The 26,761-nt window shown below is 43.2% G+C and overlaps 1 protein-coding gene across 2 annotated transcripts in view; it reads left to right on the top strand.

The window, feature by feature from the left end:
• The window catches only part of CLSTN3 (calsyntenin 3), a 120,289-nt gene that overhangs the window by 79,463 nt on the left and 14,065 nt on the right, over positions 1 to 26,761 (top strand). For both annotated transcript variants that reach the window (XM_089662938.1, XM_089662939.1), the window contains exons 10-16: positions 742 to 904; positions 7,430 to 7,484; positions 9,951 to 10,098; positions 10,649 to 10,797; positions 15,204 to 15,430; positions 20,042 to 20,206; positions 25,086 to 25,231. In XM_089662938.1, coding sequence (XP_089519064.1) covers positions 742 to 904; positions 7,430 to 7,484; positions 9,951 to 10,098; positions 10,649 to 10,797; positions 15,204 to 15,430; positions 20,042 to 20,206; positions 25,086 to 25,231 — 1,053 coding nt within the window. The remainder of the gene's footprint in view (positions 1 to 741; positions 905 to 7,429; positions 7,485 to 9,950; positions 10,099 to 10,648; positions 10,798 to 15,203; positions 15,431 to 20,041; positions 20,207 to 25,085; positions 25,232 to 26,761) is intronic.

Here is a 26,761-nt window from a genome sequence, read left to right as displayed (position 1 = left end):
GTATGCAAGGAAGTACGATATCAGCTGGAGAGTGCAAAATAATCTGGCAAACAGGAAATGCAGAGACGTGACTGAAATCAGTAAGTTCATTGGAGGAGGATCAAATGGTTCAAGAGAAACAAGACACCATGTAAGTTTGTCCAAGGAGTCAGGCAAGGAGCTGTCCAGCACCCCTGGTGGCACAGTGAGAAGAACCACAGCCAGACACTGCAGTGGTCGCAGGTTCAGACCTGGGTCTTGACACCTCTTCTCCTGTCCTATCTTCTTTCCTCTGTGCTCTTCTATCCCTTTCTTGGTGCTATCCTCTCCCCTTCTTTGTGCTCCCCTGTCCTGTTCTCTTTTCTACCCTCTCCTTTCCTCTGTGCCCCTTTATTACCTATTTGATGCTCTCCTGTCCCATCTCTCCTCTTCTCTGTGCTATCTTCTCCTCTTCTTTGTGCTCTCCTGCCCTGTCCTCTTTTCTATCCTCTCCTTTCTTCTGTGCTCTGCTATCCTTCCCTCTGTGATGTCATCTCCTTTCCCCAACCTCTCTACTTTCCTGTTCTTCGTTCCTTTTTTTTTCTCTCTTCTCTCCTGTGTCCCCCTTTCCTCTGCGCTGTTCTGTCTTCTCCTCTCTGCTCTCCCCTCCTCTTTGCTGTTCTGTTTCCTTCTTGTCTTTCCCTTCTTCTGTGCTCTCTTGTCTTCAATTAATTTTGACCCTTGAACTTAGTTCTCCTGTGACATTTGTTCCCCTTTTTTCAGGTGTGCGATGTAGAGTGGCATCATTATGCTCTGAGCCTTGAGTTCCCAACCGTCTCCCTCTATGTGGATGGTGTCACGTATGATCCTGCACTTATTCATGATAATGGAGCCCTCACCCCTCCCAAACGTCAGGCCAGGCTCATGATTGGAGGCTGCTGGACAGGTGAGTTCCCATTACAACTAATGGAAGTTTATGAGAATTGAGGTTGAACAGGTCAAAAACATGTAGTGATGCCACTACAGTTCCAATATTGGACATAAGAACTGTGCACTGGAATCTGATAGGCATGAGATACTGCTGTGCTCAAAAACTTTGCGTCCCCTGGCAGAAATGGTAACATTTTGGCATTGATATTGAAAATATGACTGATTATGCCAAAAAGCAGGGTGTGGGGTTGTTGATTGTTTCATGTTATGTGGCTGCATCCCATTGTTTTACTGTGTGTCTTGCTTGGGAGCAAACTATTATGGGATGTATGTGTTTATGTGTATTAGCGTAGTGGGGGGTGTCTCCAGCAGCCCTCCCTACTGATGGGACTGTCTGCTGGAGTGAAGTTTGAATACCTTTGTGTCTCTTGTTGCTAAGTGTAGATTGCCCCACCCTGTGTCATTATGCAGGAAGCGGGGACGGAGTATAAAAAGCCAGTTCGAGTTTCAAATAAAGAGTTCCATGTTCAGACAGACTGGTGTCGTCTAGTCTTGTTTGGTCGGCTGTGGTGTTTGTGTTCGGACGGGGAAGCGGTATTATAACGGAAGTACCCAAGCTCAGACTGGGTCGGTTCCGTTACATTTAGTAAAGGGAATAACAGACTGGACAATCAGTTGTGCTGACTCTTACAGTGTATGGAGCACACCCCAAAATCCACCTTCATTGATGTGAAGAATCTTTTGGCCATATCTCATGTAATATGAATAATATATAATAATATCCTATAATGAATAATAATATGAATAAGTGCTTTGAAAAAGTAATGAATTGATAATTTCGTAATATTTCTCTCCCTATTAATTTATATAAAAATGAAACATATCAAAATATAAAACTGGGTGTGAAAATCAGAGGGTGTATATGTGGGATAATTTAGGGCACCGCATCCTAATTTGAGTAATTTAAATATGAATGGGAAGATTTTCTAATATACCTGAGATAAATAGGAGATTTGTTACAGTATTTTATATATCTCAATTGTGTTGTCCTGGCACCGTAAAAATCCATTTCTATTACTATTTAAGTTATTAAAACTGGTTGTGGTCTACCTTACCCATTTAACACCTAAATTGCATTGAGTTGTATCAATGTTTTAATCAACCTTAGTGGAATGAATCTATGTATGTTTTTATTAAAATCCTATCTGTATACTAAATGTTTAAAAATATGTTTTATATTTCAATGTTTTTTTATTAATTTTAGAAACAGCATACAAAAGGAATACAGCCCACAATCGTGGGCTGCAGAATTCCAAACAATAAATCTATACATTAAAGAATGATTCAAACAATATAATAACAAAGTTAAGGAACAGTAATAAAGCCTTTTCCTTCACCTCAACTCAATAAAACAATCACACCAAAAATTATCCAATTAAATTAAAGTCCAAAAATGAATGTCCAAAAATTAGTATCCAAAAATGAATGTCCAAAAATTAGTGTCCAAAAATTAATTTATAGTCCACCAAAATATCTCAATCCTGTGTGTCCAACTTTATTATTCCAACAATCCGGGCCACTTGATACCTCGAAAAAATACAACTAAAATAGTGTATTACGTTCAAATAAATGTATATACCTTTTCAACAAATGAGTATATACTATATCTGTGCAAAAAATATATGTGCAAAAATTTGTATAATTAATATAATATAGTGACATCAATAGATTCAACTGTGAGTAACACGTGAATCATGCAAAATCACTCTGTGTACACTCCAATAAACTAATATAAAGTGAAAAATTGTGTACACTCAAAAAACTGCACAAAAAAAAAAAAATAATAATAATAAATTATATATATATATATATATTTACACATACATACACACATTTAAAATAATATAAATTAATTAATTAATTAAACAAATAAATGAACGCTCCGTGACCACCTCTAAATGGCAAGAATGCATACAATTACCCTCATGGAGTAATATCAAGCTTTAAGGGATATTCTGATGTTTTTAGCAGTCACTTCCAAGCTCTCATTCACTGTATATAGGGTACACCTTCAATTCTCCATAGTCCTCATAAAAATAGAAAAGACCCATGTAGCATATTGCAGTGAGTATTAAAAACATTTAATGCAGCATCTTACATTAGGGACTTGGAATATTCAGCATAAATTCCCATGCACCAGCCACAGCAACTTCCTGATATCAAAACCACGTTTTACAGTCAACAAAATGGCCGTGCCACCACTTCTGGTTTTGCGCAATTACGTCAGGCTGACGCGTTTCGTCGCTTCCGGACTTCTTCTGAAGGGAATGTTAAGGAACAGACTAGGGTATTCGAGTATAAAATAAAACAATCGGTTGAGTGCATGCTAGAGTCCAAGGCAAGTCCTCAGGCAGTAATAGTTTGACCTAAAATATGGAGTGAAAAAAAAGCATTGCTAAACTTATTCAAGTTTAAGTCAGATAAAAATATGTTTTAATAAGAGGACAACTTTGCCCAAAAACTTCCCAAAAACACTGAAAATGTACCAAACATTCTGAATTCTGATGAAACCCATTTTCACTCTATAGACTATTCAGAGGTGGTCAGGGTCAGGTTTGATCCAGTTGCAGAGCTACTTTAGAGCAGCTGAGGAAGGAATGTATGACTCAAGCTGAATACTGTCCATTATACTTTTATTTGCACTAACAGTTACATTTCCAAGACAAGCTTTCAGGGGTCTAGACCCCTGGTGACCAACCTGTGGCTTGAGGGTCACATGCGGCCCTTTCAAGTTTTAAGATTGGCCCCAGTAGTCCATAGAGGGAATCAGGGGCGGACTGACCATTTGGAAACTCGGGCACTGCCCGAGGGCCCGGGGTCAGTAGGGGGCACCATGAGATTCCCCTGGTACCTTTTTCATAGGCTTTTTTGAGTTTGGGCAAGGACACAGGGGCCCCATGATCCCCTAGTGCCCGAGGGCCCCATGAGTTGTCAGTCCGCCCCTGGAGGGAACGTTGATTTATAAAGGGGCCCTTATAGTAGTCAAGTAAAGTCTAGTAATTTCACGAAACGTTTCTGGTCTCTGACTGTCTCCTATATCATGGCTTCAGTCTCCAACCACTCCTGTAGAACAGTCTCTAATCATTTCCTCTAGCAAGTCTTCAGTTTGTGACAGTTTTCTGTAGAATTACTTATAATAAATGCTATACACTGCCCTTTGGAGACATTAGGGGATGCATTTGAGGCCCCTTTTACCTTGCAGGTTGAGAACCACTGGCCTAGATGCTTCCTCCAAGGTCCAAACAGTAACGATAGACAATGGTTTAGCACAATGTGAAGAATAAATCTGGAAAGACAACAATCTCTGGAAAAAAAATAAAAAAAATAATAATAGTAAAATAGTTAGGCTAGCCAAACAGCTAAAGATTTCTACATCCATGCTAAACAGTGCTCATGGTTTTTTAAATGCAGTCTGCTGTTCTGCAGCAACTTTCTGCTACTTCGACTTTTTCACTGAGTTTGTCCAGACCAGTAGTGCCAAAAGGGCCACCCATGGCTTGGATTTCATCTGATTTAGCAGGAATCAACCAAAATTTGAGCCATGTCTATCAGGCCTAAAGTGGAACTTCACTGGAACAGCTGAGAAGCCAATTGTCCCATTACTTTTAGTCCCTTAAGAAGTGGGAGGCACATATGCAAACTGTTGTAATTCCTACACTGTTCACCTGATGTGGATGTAAATGCCCTCAAATTAAAGCTGACAGTCTGCAGTTAAAGCACATCTTGTTTGTTTCATTTCAAATCCATTGTGGTGGTGTGTAGAGCCAAAAATGTTAGAATTGTGTCAATGTCCCAATATTTATGGACCTGACTGTATATTATATTTACTTGGTTTAAACAGTTTTTTTACTTTTCTTCACTTACTTCCTGGTTTCCTGGCCTAGGCAAATGATGTCATACATCCCAGGAGTCTTCAGGAGGGGTTTTCTCAGCTAAGTACACCCTCCTGCCTGTATGCCTGAGCTAAGGGCAGATGGATTCCAGGAAGTAAATGCTACATGAAACATCGTCCGTTACTTAAGATGGCCACGGCCAGAAACGCTAGGGTGGTGTTTTCTAAGTGATTTCTCAGCCAAATAAAGCATGGAGACATGGATGGATAAGGGGGGTTTGCTTTGAATATAAAGAGCAGGGCCCTCGAACCCCTCGTGTATTGTATTGTTTCTATCTTGTCTCATGTCCTGTCCCCCTTGCTACTGTACAGCGCTGAGCAAACCCTTTGGCGCTATATAAATACTGTATAATAACAATAATAATAATATTAAAAATTAATTAACCACTTCCCGTCTGGCCCATGTATATAGACGCCGGACGCGAGCAGTGCAGGAGCGGGTGGCTGTTTGTAAATGTCCTCCCCGCTCCCTGCTTGTGCGCACTGGGAGCACGCAGCACTGCAAAAGACACAGCGGAACACCGATCGTTGTACAGGACCTCTGTGTGAGGTCCCGATCATGTGATCACATGAAGAGTAGTAAGCAAGATGTCACTTCCTGACATCATTGCTTACTACGTGTGAAATCTGTGAATGATCACAGAGGTCACATGGTACAGGGCTATTCACAACAGCCTTGTACCATGTGACAAGCTGTGATCAATCACAGCTCTCAGTATTTCTCAATGGCTGCAGGAATGCAGCCAGAGAGAAGGAGAAATGATTGCTTTTACATCCTATATGGGTGTAAAAGCAATCAGTGCAAAAAAAAAAAATCTTCATCACCCCCCACAAGTAGTACAGTGTCACCATGGTGACACTGTACTGCTAGGGTGATGGTATGTTAAAAAAATATAAAACATAAATAATATAAAAAAAATTAAAATGTAAAACATTTTTTTTTTAAATTATAATTTTTGGTTATAAACTAATTTGGGTTATTTTTTTTTTTTTTACTAAAAAGATAACTGAATACATTTTGGCCAAGATTTATGAAGAAAGACTATTTATTTGTAAAATGTTATAAGAAAAACACTTTTTTTCTAAATGTTTTGACTTTTTCATTTATATAGCAAAAAAATAAACATCCCAGTGGTGAATAAATACCACCAAAATAAAGTTTTATCTGTCTCAAAAAAAAATGCAAAAAAATTCATACGGGTAGAGTGTTGCATGACCGCGCAATTGTCATTCAAAGTGTGATAGCGCTGAAAGCTGAAAATTGGCCTGGACGGGGGGGGGGAAGTGTGCGGACTGGAAGGGGGTGAAAGTGTGCGGACTGGAAGGGGGGGAAAGTGTCCGGACTGGAAGGGGGTGAAAGTGTGCGGACTGGAAGGGGGGGAAAGTGTCCAGACTGGAAGGGGTGGAAAGTGTCCGGACTGGAAGGGGGGGAAAGTGTCTGGACTGGAAGGGGGGGAAAGTGTCTGGACTGGAAGGGGGGGAAAGCGTCCGGACTGGAAGGGGGGGAAAGTGTCTGGACTGGAAGGGGGGGAAAGTGTCTGGACTGGAAGGGGGGGAAAGCGTCCGGACTGGAAGGGGGGGAAAGCGTCCGGACTGGAAGGGGGGGAAAGTGTCCGGACTGGAAGGGGGGGAAAGCGTCCGGACTGGAAGGGGGGGAAAGCGTCCAGACTGGAAGTGGTTAAGTAGCGTTTTTGGTTTGTGGTGCTCACTTGAAGTGTCGTTCTGCTTTAAGACAGATAAGGAACAGAGAATGGCTTTGAATTTGTTGTCTTTGCCAATTTCCTTCTAAAGAAGAAGTCTCACTTCCATTGTTACCAGTGTATTCTGTTCTCCCGGGGATGAAGATCATGTAGTGCATAGTCCCATCTTCCTATGTGCTTTCTAATTCTACTTGTGAGGTCACCCACTGCACCCCTCATCCCTCACGGCCGCCTGACAACATATCTAGCAAGGAGCCGGCTCCTATGGTAAACAGCATATTTCTGAGTCTCCAAGCACTTGTCCACTTGCCTGGAAAATGTTAGTCAACAAGCCCCCTTCCTCTACATTTTTCTGAAACAATTGTCTCAGGCAAGTGCTTGTAGAAAAGTACTGTTTGTCAAAGCAACCTTCTCCTTGCTAGCTGCGTTGTCGGATGGCTGTGGAGGAAGGAGGGGTGTAGAGAACACATTAATAACAATTGAAGGGAGACTTCCTTAACATATTGAAAATCCCACCGCAACCACGAACCCAAATGTTTGGCTCAGGCGGTGTCATCTGTCAAACTCTGCAGGTCGAGTTTAAAAATAAAAAGCATTGTGGCCGCGGCCTGTAATGTTAGAATTTCTGCGGGCGGCCAGGGTCCCCAGTTTTTACTGCTCCCCGCCACCTGTGTGAAAAAGCCCCTAAAGGATATAAGCTAATTAAAACACATTAAAACACTATTAAATCACAGATTAGAACATAAATGAATGCACAGCTTTCTAACATCCTGTACTACAGGCCTCAAAGAGGGAGGACAATGATGGAAAGAGAAGATGAAAACAGATTAAAATTTCTGAAAAAGAGGTAAAATGTCAAAACAACACAAATTGTGTTTTTTTTCAACAGATGAGAAGTTTTCGGTGAAAGTGAATGACAATGAAGTGTCAAGAGCCCCAGGTACCTTGTCTCTGTTCTGTCTGTTGTATATGCCTGGTTGATGAGACAATTATAAAAGTAATATATAATATGTTCTCCTTTGTACTCTCCTGCCCTCTCCTCTCTGCTCTCATGTCCTCACCTCTCCACTCTCCTGCCCTCATGTCCTCACCTCTCCACTCTCCTGCCCTCATGTCCTCACCTCTCCACTCTCCTGCCCTCATGTCCTCACCTCTCCACTCTCCTGTCCTCTCATGTCCTCACCTCTCCACTCTCCTGCCCTCTCCTCTCCTCACCTCTCCACTCTCCTGCCCTCTCCACTCACGTCCTCACCTCTCCACTCATGTCCTCACCTCTCCACTCTCCTGCCCTCTCCTCTCATGTCCTCACCTCTCCACTCTCCTGCCCTCTCCACTCATATCCTCACCTCTCCACTCTCCTGCCCTCTCCTCTCTACTCTCATGTCCTCACCTCTCCACTCTCCTTCCCTCTCCTCTCATGTCCTCACCTCTCCACTCTCCTGCCCTCTCCTCTCATGTCCTCACCTCTCCTCTCTGCTCTCATGTCCTCACCTCTCCACTCTCCTGCCCTCTCCTCTCATGTCCTCACCTCTCCACTCTCCAGCCCTCTCCTCTCATGTCCTCACCTCTCCACTCTCCTGCCCTCTCCTCTCTGCTCTCATGTCCTCACCTCTCCACTCTCCTCTCATGTCCTCACCTCTCCACTCTCCTGCCCTCTCCTCTCATGTCCTCACCTCTCCACTCTGCTCTCATGTCCTCACCTCTCCACTCTCCTCTCATGTCCTCACCTCTCCAGTCTCCTGCCCTCTCCTCTCATGTCCTCACCTCTCCACTCTCCTCTCATGTCCTCACCTCTCCACTCTCCTGCCCTCTCCTCTCATGTCCTCACCTCTCCACTCTCCTGCCCTCTCCTCTCATGTCCTCACCTCTCCACTCTCCTGCCCTCTCCTCTCATGTCCTCACCTCTCTACTCTCCTGCCCTCATGTCCTCACCTCTCCACTCTCCTGCCCTCATGTCCTCACCTCTCCACTCTCCTGCCCTCTCCTCTCATGTCCTCACCTCTCCACTCTCCTGCCCTCATGTCCTCACCTCTCCACTCTCCTGCCCTCTCCTCTCATATCCTCACCTCTCCACTCTCCTGCCCTCTCCTCTCTGCTCTCATGTCCTCACCTCTCCACTCTCCTGCCCTCTCCTCTCTGCTCTCCTGTCCTTACGTCTCCATTCTCCTGTCCTCTCATGTCCTCACCTCTCCACTCTCCTGTCCTCTCATGTCCTCACCTCTCCACTCTCCTGCCCTCTCCTCTCTGCTCTCCTGTCCTCACCTCTCCACTCTCATGTCCTCACTTCTCCACTCTCCTGCCCTCTCCTCTCTGCTCTCATGTCCTCACCTCTCCATTCTCCTGCCTTCTCTTGTTTTTTCTTCTGTTCTCTCTTGTTCTCTCCTCTATGTTCTTTTGTCTTCTCTGTGATCTCTTCTTCTCTGTGTTCAACTGTCCTATCTTCTTTTCTATTTCCCCTCTCCCGTGTTCTCTCCTGTACTCTCCTCCCGTCTCTGCTCTCCTGTCCTCTTCTCTCTGCTCCTTTACACTCTTCTCTCCTCCCTCTGTGTTCTCTTGGCCCTTCCTTTCTTCTCTTCTGTGCTCTTTTATCCTTTCATTTCCTGTATGCTCTGTTGTCCTCTCCTCTCCATTCCTCTCCTCTCCTACCTCTGTGGTCTCCTGCCCTTTCCTTTTTTTCTCTTTGGTGCATTCTTGCCCTCTCATCCCCTCTGTGCTCTCTTGCCCTCTCCTCTCCATTTCTCTCCTCTCCATGTTCTCCTATCTCTCTTCTCCTCTCTGCTCTCCTCTTCTCTGTGCTTTCCTCTCTTCTTCCCTGTCATCTCCTCTCCTCTGTGATCTCTTGCCCTCTCCTCTCCATGCTCTCCTGTTCTCTATTCTCCTCTGCTCTGTGGTTTCCTCTCTTCATCCCTGTCATCTCCTCTCCACCCTTCTGCCGTCTTCTCTCCTCCCTCTGTGGTCTCCTGCCATTTCCTTTCTTCTCTTCTGTGCTCTTTTGTCATTTCTATCCTTTTTTCTTTCTTGCCCTCTCCTCTTTTCTCCTCTCCTTTCCTATCTTCTCTTCTCCTCTGTGCTATCCTTTCCTTCCTCCTTTCCTCTCCTATCCTGTCTTCTCCTCTCCTCTCTGCTCTTATGTCCTCTTCTCTCCTCCCTCTGTGTTCTCCCGCTCTTTCCTTTCTTCTCCTCTGTGCTCTCTTGCCCTCTCCTCTATTCTCCATGCTCTCCTGTTCTCTATTCTCCTCTGTCCTCTTCTCTCCACCCTTCTGTCCTCTTCTCTTCTTTCCCTGTGCTCTCCTACCCTTCCCTTCTCTTCTGTGCTCTTTTGTCCTTTCCTTCCCTCCGTACTCTCTTACCCTCTCCGTTATCCTGCTAAAACTCCTATTTTAAACTTTTGCATTTGTTGTTCCAGGTACTTCTGTTGGCCGGTTCCTGCGTGGTTACATTTCCGGTCTGTCCCTTCGGTTGGGTCCTGTGGATTCTCGGGAAGTGATAGAATGCCTCTATTCCTGTAAGGAGGGTCTGCAGTACACCGACTTTGACAGTCTGGGGAAAGGAATGAAGGTAACAGAATTGTGAGGTAGTCAGTAACACGATGTGCCAGAACTTGGAAGCGCCATATGTCCTTTTCCTTGGTTAACATTTCATTTAAACTCGGTTACCAGTGCCACTCTTGTGACCAAACTCTACAGCAGACTTTCTCAACCTTTTCAAGACAGAGGAACCCTTGAAATAACATTCCGGTCTTAGGGAACCTCTGCTGGAAATGACCACCTCTACAACTCCTGAGACATTGGTGTGATGGTCATTGGGAAGAATGTTCCTTACACTTGTGGTCATTGGGAAGAATTACCTTTCTTACCGATAGCTAACAGGATCAATGGTGTCCTTGGGAACTTATCTGAGAAGCAGAAATTGCTCAAGGAACCCCTAGAAACCTCTGGAGGAACTCTGGTTGAGAAACCACTATAGTCTATACGGTCACAAATTGTGAATAGCAGAATGGTGCTAACTTGCCATGTAGGGTTCTCTTTACACTTTTGGCAACTTTTGCCTTGGAGTGCCTCTGAGCTGCACATGTTGATTGTGTGATGTCTTTGACCTTTGCTCTCAGGTTCACGTGAACCCCGCTCAGTCCCAGCTGTCCTTGGAAGGGGATGACGCAGCCTCCTTCAGCCGAGCTCTGCAACACGTTGAATACCTCAACTCTCTACAGTTTCCAACACCGGGCGTTCGACCCCTTAAACTGCAGACCTCTGTCAGGTAGGTGTACCATGTGCTGCCTGATGCCATCCAGGGGTCATTGGCCATACCTCTCCAAATATTATGTATCTCTGGTTCTTGCCTATGCCATTTAACTGATGTCAGTCAGAAGTCTTTGTTGTTTCTCCAGTAAGTCAGAAGGCTTTGATGGAAAAAAAAAAAAAAGGAAGAGCCATTGGGATTGATTTATTAAAGGCAAATAGACCATTCACTTTGCCAGGGAATGTTCCCCATAGCTTAGTGAATGAGGTCAAGCAATTCTGATTTCCATCATCCAATCGTTTTTTTTTATTTTCCTTGCTCATAATTGGGTATTCTTTGCAAAGTGAAATTTCACCACATTTGTTAAGCTCTGTGGGAAAATTCCTTGCAAAGTGCAACTTCTCTTCAAAAATCAACAGCCCCTTTCCTTTATAAAATTAAAGCCAAAAGTGTTCCTCTTCCTCACATGCAGCATGCCACTTCTACAATACTCCCTGCCCAAAGACACAAACAAATCACCACTACAAGCGCCTAACCAGGAAAGTAGAACTTCCTTGGATGAGCTGTGGAAGGTATGTAGAGCCGGGAACTGAAAGGTCTCACCTGGGTGTCAGTAATGGCAGGTTCATTCTTCAGCATCTGACATAAAAACAAAAATCAATTTTAGGTGGAATTAGCCTTTAATATGTTTTATCTTTAAAGAATAAGTACACTTTCATACCAAGTGCACATATTCTTTTTGCTTCCCTCCCTCCCAACAGAGGTCCAATGTCCACAGCCTTTGAGGAGTCCACAAGTTCTGGCCACGTCTGTGCAATATAGAGCCCCATAGAAGTCTATGGGGCTCATTACTCGCAGCAGATGGAGGTAGAGGAGCTAATAGAAGTCTATGAGGCTCTACTGCACATGTGTGGCCAAGGTGAGAAGACAGATCTTGGTAAGTAATGTATGTATCTGCGAACGGGGGTGAGTCGGCTCTGTTAGAAAAAAATAATAATTGCACTTTGTAGGAAAGTCCGCTCTTTCTTTAAAACATTTTCTTAAACAGCAACCAACAGTTTCCATAGTAACCAATTATATTTCATTATTGTTGAAATTGGAATAATATAACTTACATTATAGTTGTCACATAATCGCCACATTAGCACATTAGTCAATGCAGGATGTCGTGCTAACACCCCTACAGAGGTGGATGGATGGAGAGGTGGGTGGATGGATGTCTGGATGAATAGATGGGTGGGTGGATGGATGTGTGAATGGATGGATAGATAGGTGGGTGATGGATGGGTGGATGGATGAATGGACAGACAGATATGGATGGGTGGATGGATGGATAAGTGGATGAACTGATCAATATGCACCTTGAAAGACTTTAAAAAAGAGTTTTAAAAAATGTAAAGCCCATCCCCGGGCAAATATTTTCTCTGCTGTAGTCCAGTAACACTTACATCTATCTTTCACTCTGTTCTCTCCTCCTGTCAGCATGTCACTTAAAGATAAAAGACACCACCATGTCAGCTCTTGTAAAAAACACAGCCCCTCAAAATTAGAAGAAAAAAATGCTCTGGCTGTCCCCTGCAGACTCAACAATTAGGCCTCATGCACACTGGGAGTTTTAAACACCATCTCTAGAGGCATCTAGGGATTTTTTCCTGCCTCTAAATGCCTCTCAATGTTAGCCTGTGCGTCCATGCACATGCACAGGTTTTTTAATTAGCAGGAAAACAAGCAAATGCCAAAACATTCAGGAGCAGTAGTGTTTTGGCAGAAAAGAATGCCAAAGCATCAAGCGCTTGGGCGTTCATTTATTTGAACCCAGGGAACGAGAGTGCCACCAGCAGGTGATCCAGGTCCTGATATATGGGGGGCTGATTTACTAAAACTGGAGAGTGTGAAATCTGGTGCAGCTCTGCAAAAAAAACCAATCAGCTTCCAGTTTGTATTGCTAAAACATAACTAAACAAGCTGAAGTGACACACTGATTGGCTACCATGACCAGCTGCACTAGATTCAGAGTGCTCCAGTTTTAGTAAATCTCCCTCATGGCGTCACTGTCCTGACCAAAGGCACTTGGAAAAAGGGTAGGTGTATCATTTGCCAAGGGTACCCCAAATGAGTGTGGAGGAATCTAATCCTGGAGTTGGGCGTTAAAGCTGAAGTGTAGGTGTGGCTCTTTTTACATATTTACATTGATGTACCTTGGATACTTTTATATCCAATTGAAGACAAGGCCTCTTCTGTATTGTTTTGCTAGAAAATTACTTAGAACTTCCAAACATTATATATTTTTTAGTACAGGCCCTAGACCAGGAGTCTCCAAACTTTCTAAACAAAAGGGCCAGTTCACTGTCCTTCAAACTTTAGGAAGCCGGATTGTGACCAGCGGGAGTAGAACATGCTATTAGGGGGGGAATAGTTTCTCATTATTGGCCTCAGTGGGAGGGATAGTGCCCCATCATTGGCCTCAGTGGGAGGGATAGTGCCCCATCATTGGTATCAGTGGGAGGAATAGTGCCCCATCATTGGTGTCAGTGGGAGGAATAGTGCCCCATCATTGGTGTCAGTGGGAGGAATAGTGCCCCATCATTGGTATCAGTGGGAGGAATAGTGCCCCATCATTGGTGTCAGTGGGAGGAATAGTGCCCCATCATTGGCGTCAGTGGGAGGGATAGTGCCCCATCATTGGCGTCAGTGGGAGGGATAGTGCCCCATCATTGGCGTCAGTGGGAGGGATAGTGCCCCATCATTGGCCTCAGTGGGAGGGATAGTGCCCCATCATTGGCCTCAGTGGGAGGGATAGTGCCCCATCATTGGCCTCAGTGGGAGGGATAGTGCCCCATCATTGGCCTCAGTGGGAGGGATAGTGCCCCATCATTGGCCTCAGTGGGAGGGATAGTGCCCCATCATTGGCCTCAGTGGGAGGAATAGTGCCCCATTATTGGCCTCAGTGGGAGGAATAGTGCCCCATCATTAGCGTCAGTGGGAGGAATAGTGCCCCTTCATTGGCGTCAGTGGGAGGAATAGTGCCCCATCATTGGTATCAGTGGGAGGAATAGTGCCCCATCATTGGTATCAGTGGGAGGAATAGTGCCCCTTCATTGGTGTCAGTGGGAGGAATAGTGCCCCTTCATTGGCGTCAGTGGGAGGAATAGTGCCCCTTCATTGGCGTCAGTGGGAGGAATAGTGCCCCATCATTGGTGTCAGTGGGAGGAATAGGGCCCCATCATTGACGTCAGTGGGAGGAATAGTGCCCCATCATTGGCATCAGTGGGAGGAATAGTGCCCCATCATTGGCATCAGTGGGAGGAATAGTGCCCCATCATTGGCATCAGTGGGAGGAATAGTGCCCCATCATTGGCATCAGTGGGAGGAATAGTGTCCCATCATTGGTATCAGTGGGGGGAATAGTGTCCCATCATTGGTGACAAATCAGCAAAAATAGCAATTGCTCTGGGAGTGATGATCTGTTGGAGTATCCAGGAGCAATAGACTGCAGTCAGCCAAATCAGCTCACATGGAACAGCCGTAACTGCAAGTGGTCATCATGCCTTCATAACTTTGGGAATGCTAGTTAATTTTCAGCAAAACATGCTTTCCTGCAGTGTTATATACATATTATTTGCTGCTTTCCAGACTTGATCAATCCCACACTCCTTCCATTTGTGTGCTGGCTCAGTTCACACACCTGTACTGCTGATCAAAGGAGAACCTGGAACCTGGAGAACCTGGAAAACCACAATACAAAACCCAATACTTTGGTATAATAGAAAAGATGATGTTACGCAGAGTAACAGGTCCTGTGTCAAGCAGCTACCCTAAAGTGCGTGAACACTGTTGCTCGTTCGGCACAGAAGCCAATCAGGGAACACTTTACATTCCTTCAGCGAATACGAAGCATTCTTTGTTTGGACAAGGTGGAAAGGATGGGGGGGTAATGTCACAATTTCCACCTTATCCGATTAGAGAACACTTTGCATCCATTGAAAAAATGGAAAATGTTCTCTGAATGGTGCCCGTGCCAAGTGAGAGAACTTTTGTGTTCAGTAAGCCTCAAGGTAGGCGATCGGCGCAGGACCCAAAGCTAGTGGAGATCACTGGCAGTGCCTACTACATTGATTTCCAGCTTCCACGGAGATCCCACAGTTATGGTGCATACAGTATATTCTTACAATGGACTAAGCCAGACCAATGTAACTTTGTAAAAATTTCCATACCTAAAACTTCAGCTTTAAAACACCACTTGACTCCAATACATTTAGCCAAAATGGCAAACTTGAACGAAATATCCAGATTTGTTTCCAAACTTTAGACATTTAAGGAAACAGGATGCATCAGTGATGGCTTTGTATTTACTTAGGTTACACCAGGAATGATTGATCTTTTACCAGTTTTGTTGGTGAATAGCGATGTGTCTGGTTCTTCAGGTGTGTCAGTGACGAAGGATGTCTCTCAGTACCAGATCTAGACGGCTACCTTGTGGTTCTACAGCCAGATGCCCCACAGGTCCAACTAACGGGGTCCCCTCGGTCTGCACACCCCATATCCGACTTCCAAGGGACACTTGGGGTTCCAATATTCCCAGATTTGAGGATTACTTGCACTGTATCTCATTCATTAACGCCAAATAAGCTTGAAAGAGCACCGAGAGCAGGTAAGGGGTCTCTTCTGTCACAAAAAATGTTTTCAATTTGTAAATATGGGGCACATGTGAATATTTCATATTAGTTTCAGCCAGATATTGGCAAGCCTTATGCAAGAGCAGAAACTTTAGACTCTTTCTCATGCTGTTGCACAAAGATAGACATGATTGATTCAGAGGAGAGACATGCCTTCCCCCTTGTCTTCTAGCGGAATGGGATCATGTTAATTAGCCAGTTTACACAGGCAGACAACAACCATGCAAGCAGCGCTGGGCTTGCATCCTCTTCAAACTGAATGCCATGGATGAATTGTGTAGTAAATGATCTCATGGAAACAACAACAATAATTCTGGAAAAGCCATCATGGAGGATTGATAACCCTACCTCCCCCCCAGGACTACTTTGCTGGAGAGGTCTACAAAGGTCAAAGCGCATCCAAAGATCTGCAACCATTTCCCAATCTGGTATAAAAATGTATGTGTGGCCAAATTTTAATTTTAATCTTTGGATGGAGTAGGGAAGAGTTAGATTTTTTCCAATTTTTTTATTGTGGTCTTGCTGGGTAGATTCGCCATCTCTTTGTGTCCTGGTGGCCATTGACAGACAGAAAGTGATGGGAAATCCAAAATGCTATGATTCTCACCAGAAAAGCATTTTTTTTTTTTAGAAATCTGTGTATTAAGATTGTCACAGACAACAAAAAACACAATACGTGCATACAAAACTATAAAGTGATGTCCCTTGCAGAGGTAATGTTACATCATAAAACACTGCAGTGCAGCGTAATGAGGGAAACACCAAAAATCCAGTAAGGTGCGGCATAGAGTGCATAACCAAGCATGTAAACAAGATTTACAATAATGAGAGGATTCTGCCATAGATCTGGAGGTCCCAAAGATCCACCAAGAGTTCATCCAGAGCCAGTTCATGACATTTCGGAGGTGGAAGAAGCCTGCGCCAGACATTTGCTCCAAACCCTATCACTACTTCCTAGGGCAGCCTTTATTTACGTAGGTGTCTTTATATAGGGGCAGGTTGTTATTCACCAGATTCTTCCAGTGGGAGAGGGGGGGGGGGCTGTTTTTTACAATTTAGCGCTATGGCCTTTCTGGCATAAAGAAGAAGTAGGCAACTAGGGTGCGTTCTGCAGCTGTTGGAAATACATTTTCCACTACCCCCAGTAGGCAAACACTGATGGACGGTTGCAATGGAACAGATGTGACTCGGTTAGTCAGGGTTTATTTGGGTTTATTTATTTTAAGTTTGTTTTATATATTTTATGTTGGTACTTCAGGGGAAGGATTGTGAAACGACTTAATTGGGTTTTGTATTAAGGTGGGTGTGTGTTGTCTCATAGTTATTTTAGTCAGGGTAAGTACCTCCTCCCAAAACCCCGCTATCACAGGACAGGTCCAAAATATATTGGAAAAATCTCCTGGAGAAAAACCACATCTCCAGCATTCTGGAGAACAGGCAAAATTCATTTTATGGAGTCTAGAGGGTGTAAACTAGGCTCTGTGTACCACCTTAAATTGTATGAGCTGATCTCGTAAAGAGATCATGTTATGGAAAGGGAAATCCCAGATGTCATCCCAATCATCTCTATCCAGGTCCGGTACATCTCTCAGCAAACGGTCCCAAAGTCCCTCCGAGGAGGTAGGGAGATCACACTCCATACGGAGTACACGTTCCAAATTAGGCTGGACAGCCACAAGTGAGGATTGAGGAAATTGGGCTCAAAAGGCATGGGAGAGCTGCATATAACAAAAGACATAGCTAGCAGGAACATTGTAAGTGGAGGATAATTGAGACAAAAGGTTTAATGTCTGTTGAGGGGCAATTTGGGAGATAATTTTTTATGTTGTACTTGGGCCATACTTGTGGTTCTGAGAGGGAGTATAGGTGGGACAGAAAGGGATTGAGCCACAAAGGTGCATTTGGTGAGTTCTCACAGACCTATCCCACTCTCCAGGCTCGCAAGGTGGTAAACATAGAGGGAGTGAGGGGATATGGTGCTTAAGGACCTCTAAATAGAAAAAATGTAAGAGCTTCCAGAGAGTGGACCACTGCTGCCACTAGGAGCGTGGAAGAATTGGAGGTGTCTGGGTTTAACCAATAGGGCGCTGTCACCAATTGGGAAGCTAAAAAATATTTGTGGCAGTCAGATAGGGATAACCCCCCCCCCCCCCCCCCCCCCCCGAGTAACACGATGCATCAATGTAGACAATTTATATCTAGGATTTTGAGGTCCCCAAAGGAAGGAAGAAATTAGTTGGTTATGTTTCACAAAAAAGGACTTAGGTATCCATTGTGGGGAGTGCCTAAATAAATATAGAAACTTAGGGATCACTTTCATTTTTAACTAATTAACTCGTCCTAGCAGGGACAAAGGCTGAGTCTCCCAAGCCTTTAGACTCAACCTGACATCCTGGAGAATAGGTAGAAGATTAAGGGAAATAAATTCTGAAGCCTGATGAGAGATAATGACCCCCAGATATCTGAATTGATCAACCCACTGTAGGGGCGTATCAGGGGGGGGCTCCTGGGTCAATTGAGAACAACAATGATTTAGTCCAGTTCACTTTTAGTCCTGTGACAGCAGAGAAAGAGTTGAGGACCTGAAGGGCACCCTGTAACGATGGGCCTGCATCATTCAGAAAGAGCAAGAGGTCATCGGCATATAGAGCTGCCCTCTCCTCCAGCCAGCCAATCCGAAGCCCCTTGATGTGTGAAGGGCCTCCGCCACCGGTGCGATAGCTGTGGTGAAAAGAGCTGGAGAGGGAGGGCAACCCTGCCGAGTACCTCTGTGCAAACCAAATGAAGCTGATAACCCGCCTCCCAACCTAACAGAGGCGGTAGGGGAGAGGTAGAGTACCTTCAGCCATTCAATAAAAACTAGGGGAAAACCCATTTTACGAAGTATTTTCCATAGGAAGGGCAATTCAACAGTGCCGAAGGCCTTTTACCAGGAAAGAATTTGATTAAATGTTTCCACTGGGAATATCTGTTCTGGTGACAACTCTAGGATGGGAATTCCCCTCACTATGTAGTTTTCCTTTTACTTCCTATTGCATCTCCAAGACAAGAAGCAACGTGAAATCTTACTAATCGGACATCAGAAAATAAACTGACAGAAGTTTGAACTTATCCCTACTCTATCCAAAGCAGAAAGAAAATATTTAGGCTAAATTGTGGCTATTCATACACCTACATTTGCAGATTGGGGGGACTGGGATGGTCTTTAACCATTTATTGTGGACACACAAATATAGATATGCTCATTTAATCCATTATTCAATGCTACTATGCTAATAGAAAACTAAGGACCCCTCATTTGATGCAAATAAATACAATGTAGAATACATGATAATCTAAATACATTTCAAGAAGCCTGGAAGTATTTACCAATGCAAATATTGGGGTTGAATTACTAAAACTGGAGAGTGAAAAATTGGGTGCAGCTATGCATGGTAGCAAATCAGCTTCTAACTTTCACTTGGTCAATTAAGCTTTGTCAAAAAAAAAAAAATTATGCAGAGCTGCACCAGATTTTGCACTCTCTGGTTTTAGTAAATCGACCCAATTGACTCCTACAAGTTGGGGTGCACCTGGAACCATCGATGGGTAGCATTACCTCTAAATTAAGGCTTTTAGACTACCTTCTGTCCATCCTTCCCCACTGTCATACCTAACTACCTTCCTTTTTGGTTATGAACAACCTCAGGTTAAACAGGGGCCTGTTCCCTTTCTGTTGTATAATCTATTGCAGTCTTTCTCAACCTTTTTACCCCAAAGTAACACCTAAAATAATTTTTAGGTGTCCGGGAACACTTACTAAAACCAAGTCATCTGGGGTCAATGAGAAAAATGCCCCTTACACTGGTGATCAGTAGGAAGAATGCCACCCTCACAGACAGCTAAACAGCAAATTGGGGCCATGTTGCTGACTTTACCAAGTCGAGTTGACCCTGCAACTATGAAGGCACTATTGGAGGAGAGGGGGGTCAATCAGTCAAAGCTCAAGGAACCCCTAGCAGCCTCTGAAGGAACCCTAGTGTTCCAAGGAACTTGTGTTGAGTATGGATGGTCTATTGCCTGCATCATGCCATCCTCTTAGAAGTATTTAAAAAATAGTCCCCCACAGAGCAATAATCTTGACCAAAATATGGACCCAATGAAACAATGACACCAACAAAAACTCATTCCCAATACAGTTTCTTATATATTTTAATAAATCTTTTGCTTGTATAGAAGAACCCACCCCCCCCCCGCCCCTTCCACCAAAACTAATCTGAGAGCCACTCCCTCTCGAGATACGAAGGATGTGGCTATGACTTCATTGTTATTTGTATATCCCTCTGTCTTACTAAACTTTAAGAAAATTCTAATGAACATATATTAAAAAAAGACCCTCTATTAGATCTATTTAGTCAGCTCTTGATTGGTTTCAACTTTGCCAAGTTGATCAACTGTAGCAAATTTAAGTGGATTTATTTTGATCAAATAACTGTTAGCCTAAATATATCTACATACATATCTGGACAAATTGAAATTTGAGTTTATTACATATTATGCTGTTTTAATAAATGACTGAATCTGACCATTCTTAATGTCTCCCTTAGATGTACAGTCTCCAGATGGAATAGAGTGTTCCATTGAGCGGTGTGAGATTGGTGTAGTGGGAGAGGACCTAAACCAGGAGTATGAGAGCTTGTCTCTGGATGTCTCTTCTGCATGGCAGCGTGGCCTTGAGACCGAGAACAATTCCCGTAGCCTTCGTATCACAGGTGATGAGTTTTACTGACGTATATCTCCAAGACATTCCTGCTTCTCCTAGACTGTCTTTGCCTCCATGCTACTATCTCCAAGGCAGACCAATGAGGAACCTGTGTACATTGGAGCTTACAGCTTCCTCCATGATGGACTAGTGATTCACTGTGTCATTTATGTGTAGGAAAGTAGTATTTATGCTCTAGATTCATACTTTAAATTCTGGCCTTACCAATTAGCTGTTAATGGGCCATGTGGCTATTCAACTATAGCCACAACAGTCCAATTGGCAGCTATGAGGCCCTGAGATGGTGACCTCATTTCTATTCCATATTATTTTTCTTCTGTATTTCAAGGACCCAAATTTAGTCCTCCGAGACCTGGAAATTTGACTTTGTGCTAAAAATCCTTTCGCACCTTCCATTAAGAACTTCACCAGCACTTGCACCTGAAAGTTTTGTTACCACTTAACCATTTTCTATGCTCAGATAAGCATCACAGATCTGTAAAGCTGCCACTACACTGACAAGTGCGGATTTCTTAGAGCAGCCTTTGTCAACCCTTTTACTCTAGAGCAGTGGTGGGCAACCTTTTTTTTCAACTGAGCCAAATCTCGCCAAAACCATGATTGAAATTTATTTTGAGAGCCACATTTTTAAAACTGAAAATACATCTCCCATATAGTAATTCATCCCCCATAGTAATTCATCCCCCATATAGTAATTCATCCCCCATAGTGTAATTCATCCCCCATAGTGTAATTCATCCCCCATAGTGTAATTCATCCCCCATAGTAATTCATCCCCCATATAGTAATTCATCCCCCATATAGTAATTCATCCTCCATATAGTAATTCATCCCCCATAGTAATTCATCCCCCATATAGTAATTCATCCCCCATAGCAATTCATCCCCCGTATAGTATTTCATCCCTCGTATAGTATTTCATCCCCCGTATAGTATTTCATCCCCCGTATAGTATTTCATCCCCCATATAGTATTTCATCCCCCATATAGTATTTCATCCCTCATATAGTATTTCATCCCCCATATAGTAATTCATCCCTCATATAGTATTTCATCCCTCATATAGTATTTCATCCCCCCATATAGTATTTCATCCCTCATATAGTATTTCATCCCCCCATATAGTATTTCATCCCTCATATAGTATTTCATCCCTCATATAGTAATTCATCCCTCATATAGTATTTCATCCCCCCATATAGTAATTCATCCCTCATATAGTATTTCATCCCCCCATATAGTATTTCATCCCCCCATATAGTATTTCATCCCTCATATAGTAATTCATCCCTCATATAGTATTTCATCCCCCCATATAGTATTTCATCCCCCCATATAGTATTTCATCCCCCCATATAGTAATTCATCCCTCATATAGTAATTCATCCCTCATATAGTATTTCATCCCTCATATAGTATTTCATCCCTCATATAGTATTTCATCCCCCATATAGTATTTCATCCCCCCATATAGTATTTCATCCCCTCATATAGTATTTCATCCCTCATATAGTATTTCATCCCCCCATATAGTATTTCATCCCTCATACAGTAATTCATCCCTCATATAGTAATTCATCCCCCATATAGTATTTCATCCCTCATATAGTATTTCATCCCCCCATATAGTATTTCATCCCTCATATAGTAATTCATCCCCCCATATAGTATTTCATCCCCCCATATAGTATTTCATCCCCCCATATAGTATTTCATCCCTCATATAGTAATTCATCCCTGATATAGTAATTCATCCCCCATATAGTATTTCATCCCCCCATATAGTATTTCATCCCTCATAAAGTAATTCATCCCTCATATAGTATTTCATCCCCCACAGTACTATTCCCCCCCCCCTTCTAGTAAGCCAAGTCCCCCGTGTCAATTCACTTACCTTTTGCGTTCCTCTCGCTGTCTTCCCGCGCCGTTCGGGTCTTCAGGGCGGACTGTGAGAGGAGCCTAGCTCCCCTCCCCTCACGTTCGGCACGCTGCCCCGCCTACACACATCCTGACAGCCACATCCGCAAGCCGGATTAAAAGGTCCGCGCGGACTTTTGGGGCTGCCAACCGAGAGGAGGCAGGGGAGCGGCCGACCGAGAGGAGGGAGGGGAGCAGGCGCCCGGCACACAGAAGAGCCGCATTAGACTGGGTAAAGAGCCGCATGTGGCTCGCGAGCCGCGGCTTGCCGACCACTGCTCTAGAGCAGTGGTGGGCAACCTTTTTTTTCAACTGAGCCAAATCTCGCCAAAACCATGATTGAAATTTATTTTGAGAGCCACATTTTTAAAACTGAAAATACATCTCCCATATAGTAATTCATCCCCCATAGTAATTCATCCCCCATATAGTAATTCATCCCCCATAGTGTAATTCATCCCCCATAGTGTAATTCATCCCCCATAGTGTAATTCATCCCCCATAGTAATTCATCCCCCATATAGTAATTCATCCCCCATATAGTAATTCATCCTCCATATAGTAATTCATCCCCCATAGTAATTCATCCCCCATATAGTAATTCATCCCCCATAGCAATTCATCCCCCGTATAGTATTTCATCCCTCGTATAGTATTTCATCCCCCGTATAGTATTTCATCCCCCGTATAGTATTTCATCCCCCATATAGTATTTCATCCCCCATATAGTATTTCATCCCTCATATAGTATTTCATCCCCCATATAGTAATTCATCCCTCATATAGTATTTCATCCCTCATATAGTATTTCATCCCCCCATATAGTATTTCATCCCTCATATAGTATTTCATCCCCCCATATAGTATTTCATCCCTCATATAGTATTTCATCCCTCATATAGTAATTCATCCCTCATATAGTATTTCATCCCCCCATATAGTAATTCATCCCTCATATAGTATTTCATCCCCCCATATAGTATTTCATCCCCCCATATAGTATTTCATCCCTCATATAGTAATTCATCCCTCATATAGTATTTCATCCCCCCATATAGTATTTCATCCCCCCATATAGTATTTCATCCCCCCATATAGTAATTCATCCCTCATATAGTAATTCATCCCTCATATAGTATTTCATCCCTCATATAGTATTTCATCCCTCATATAGTATTTCATCCCCCATATAGTATTTCATCCCCCCATATAGTATTTCATCCCCTCATATAGTATTTCATCCCTCATATAGTATTTCATCCCCCCATATAGTATTTCATCCCTCATACAGTAATTCATCCCTCATATAGTAATTCATCCCCCATATAGTATTTCATCCCTCATATAGTATTTCATCCCCCCATATAGTATTTCATCCCTCATATAGTAATTCATCCCCCCATATAGTATTTCATCCCCCCATATAGTATTTCATCCCCCCATATAGTATTTCATCCCTCATATAGTAATTCATCCCTGATATAGTAATTCATCCCCCATATAGTATTTCATCCCCCCATATAGTATTTCATCCCTCATAAAGTAATTCATCCCTCATATAGTATTTCATCCCCCACAGTACTATTCCCCCCCCCCCCTTCTAGTAAGCCAAGTCCCCCGTGTCAATTCACTTACCTTTTGCGTTCCTCTCGCTGTCTTCCCGCGCCGTTCGGGTCTTCAGGGCGGACTGTGAGAGGAGCCTAGCTCCCCTCCCCTCACGTTCGGCACGCTGCCCCGCCTACACACATCCTGACAGCCACATCCGCAAGCCGGATTAAAAGGTCCGCGCGGACTTTTGGGGCTGCCAACCGAGAGGAGGCAGGGGAGCGGCCGACCGAGAGGAGGGAGGGGAGCAGGCGCCCGGCACACAGAAGAGCCGCATTAGACTGGGTAAAGAGCCGCATGTGGCTCGCGAGCCGCGGCTTGCCGACCACTGCTCTAGAGGAACCCTAGAAATAATTTTGGCTTTTCGGGTAACCCCAGTCAAAAAGCCATTGGTGACCAGTTGTAAAAATGTCCCTCTCACAGTCAGACAGCCAAAAATATCATTGGTGTCATGCAACGTGATCTGCCAAGTGGCGTTGACCTGAAGTTATGTAGGGACCATCAACTTGGAGGTTAATCAGCCAAAAGTTAAAAAAAACCCATCAACCTCTGGAGGAACCCTAGGGGTGTACAGAACCATGGTTAAGAACAGCTGCCTTAGAGAGATGTTGCTGGAGAAAAGAGAAGCCATCACATTTTTTTCTTTTGAGCCTTATAGTAAGTAGGTGAGCCTTCATGTACTCACATTTAAAGTTGATCTACAGCCAAACTTTTTTTATTTAGTTTTGGATGATATAGGGAAGGGTTCAAAGCCCTGTTAGGTTTTAGTAGTGAGAGGTACTGGATCCAGTAATATATTGAATTCCCTTTGGTGCCAATGATCTATAACAGGTAGTATACCATACTTTCTTGGTCAGGCAGCTCCAAATACATGAAAGAGCCACGAGAGGGCACTTTGTACAAAGAAGAAGACTGCAACATCTTTATTTCCTCAAATAATAATAGCCAAATTTGGAGCCTCAACATGCCCCCTTCATCAGGGCTAAAATGTACAAAAACATTTTACATCATAATAAAAATTTCAGGATATCTTACATTATTAAAAATGGTGTAAACATAAACTTAATAAAAAAATTCATGGAAAATATTTTATGAATTTAATTTATGATTAAATTTTGATTATGATGTAAAATATTTTATACCCTTACAGCCCTAATCAAGAAACCCCCACCCACCCTCTGAATCATGTTGGCTCTTATTATATGAGGAAATACATATCTCCTTTGTACTTTCAACAGTCGGAGTTGGATCTGCTCCTATATGGTCAGCTCTATAAATCATGTTTTGGATTCCACTTTTGCAACTATCCCTCTTCTAGGTATTTCCTTGTATTAATCTCTGTACAGGTGTGCAAAATGTGGCCGTCTATGAGGACATCCTGCGTAGCGTGAGTTATCGCACAGCAGCCCGGGCAGAGTTGTATGCACGCAAATTCCATGTTTCTTGCAGCGAGATGAATGGGAGGTACATAAGCAACCAGCTGTATACTGAGGTAAGGACATTTCAGTTTTCATCAGTGGCCAGAATGGGCAGCTTTGTTTTCTTCTCTTCTGGATCAACACAACTGATGAAAAAAATGGAAAGACCTATTGAAGGGTCACAAACATAAATAAAAAGTAAGGTGGAAGAATTTACCAAAAAGTTCATAAATAAAACCAGTTTTAGGAACTTATCAAAACTAAAGCCTTATAAAATTAAGGTGGTCCAGTGGGGGATTGTGGGGAGATTTAAGATATAAGAAGCAGGTCAGATAGCAATCCCATATACATTTTAGAAATGAGGCCCATTGTATTATTGGCTTGAACTACGCTATCCAGAACATGCATGCTGACTCCAGTAAAATGTCAACTGTCACTTTTAGCCTCTTTGCAACCTAAAATGGTGCCTAACATTAAAAAATGTAATCATATGCTGTACAGAATGGTAATGTTACTAATGTACAATGTAAGATGTTACATTTTCTGCTCAGATATGGTACCTATTCAACCGTATCTATTCATTTGGTTTTGAGTTTACTGTTCCTTTAATAGAGCCATGTGACATTGATTGCCTATTGACCTGACCTCTTTACACTGCCTGCAGCATGAACTGAAGGTCAGAAGATGAGCACACTTTATTGGGAAATCCAGTAGAATGCTCATCAATGAACAGCTAGTACTAAATGAGTCAAGGGATATGTCACCTTAAAATAGCTTTTATTTCCTTGCTTGTAGGATTCAATGCGCAACCTTTACTAAGGACATTGATTTATTCTTGTTGGCCTGAATGCTCTATTGTGTTTCCTTTGTATGATATCCCAGGACAATGGAAATAAATACCACTATTAAAGTAATGTGTAAATTAGGAGAGAAAGCAATGAATTTTGTGGTTATCAATAGAGGGCAAAGAGAAAAATTTATATGATGCAAACACCTTCATGTGTCAGAAAAGGACACTGTGCAAACACCTCACTATGTCACAGATGAACACTGTCCAAACTCCTCACTATGTTGGAGAAGGACACTGTCCAAACACCTCACTATGTCATAGATGAACACTGTCCAAACTCCTCACTATGTTGGAGAAGGACACTGTCCAAACGCCTCACTATGTTGGAGAAGGACACTGTCCAAACGCCTCACTATGTTGGAGAAGGACACTGTCCAAACGCCTCACTATGTTGGAAAAGGACAATGTCAAAACACCTCACTATGTTGGAAAAGGACACTGTCAAAACACCTCACTATGTCAGGGAAGGACACTGTCCAAACCCTCACTATGTCAGGGAAGGACACTGTCCAAACACCTCACTATGTCATGGAAGAAAACTATCCAAACACCTCACTATGTTGGAGGAGGACACTTTCCAAACATCTCACTATGTTGCAGAAGGACACTGTCCAAACATCTTAATATGTAGGAGAAGGACACTATCCAAACACCTCACTATGTCGGGGAAGGACACTGTCCACACATCTATGTCATGAAAGGAAACTATCCAAACACCTCGCTATGTTGGAGAAGGACACTTTCCAAACACCTT

Source organism: Staurois parvus, unplaced genomic scaffold (assembly GCF_062004578.1).
Source record: "Staurois parvus isolate SC_StPar_1 unplaced genomic scaffold, SC_StPar_1.0 ptg001590l, whole genome shotgun sequence".
NCBI classification, from domain to species: Eukaryota; Metazoa; Chordata; class Amphibia; order Anura; family Ranidae; genus Staurois; species Staurois parvus.
Note: the sequence above shows the minus strand (reverse complement) of the source record. Positions and strands in the feature narration are given on the sequence as shown.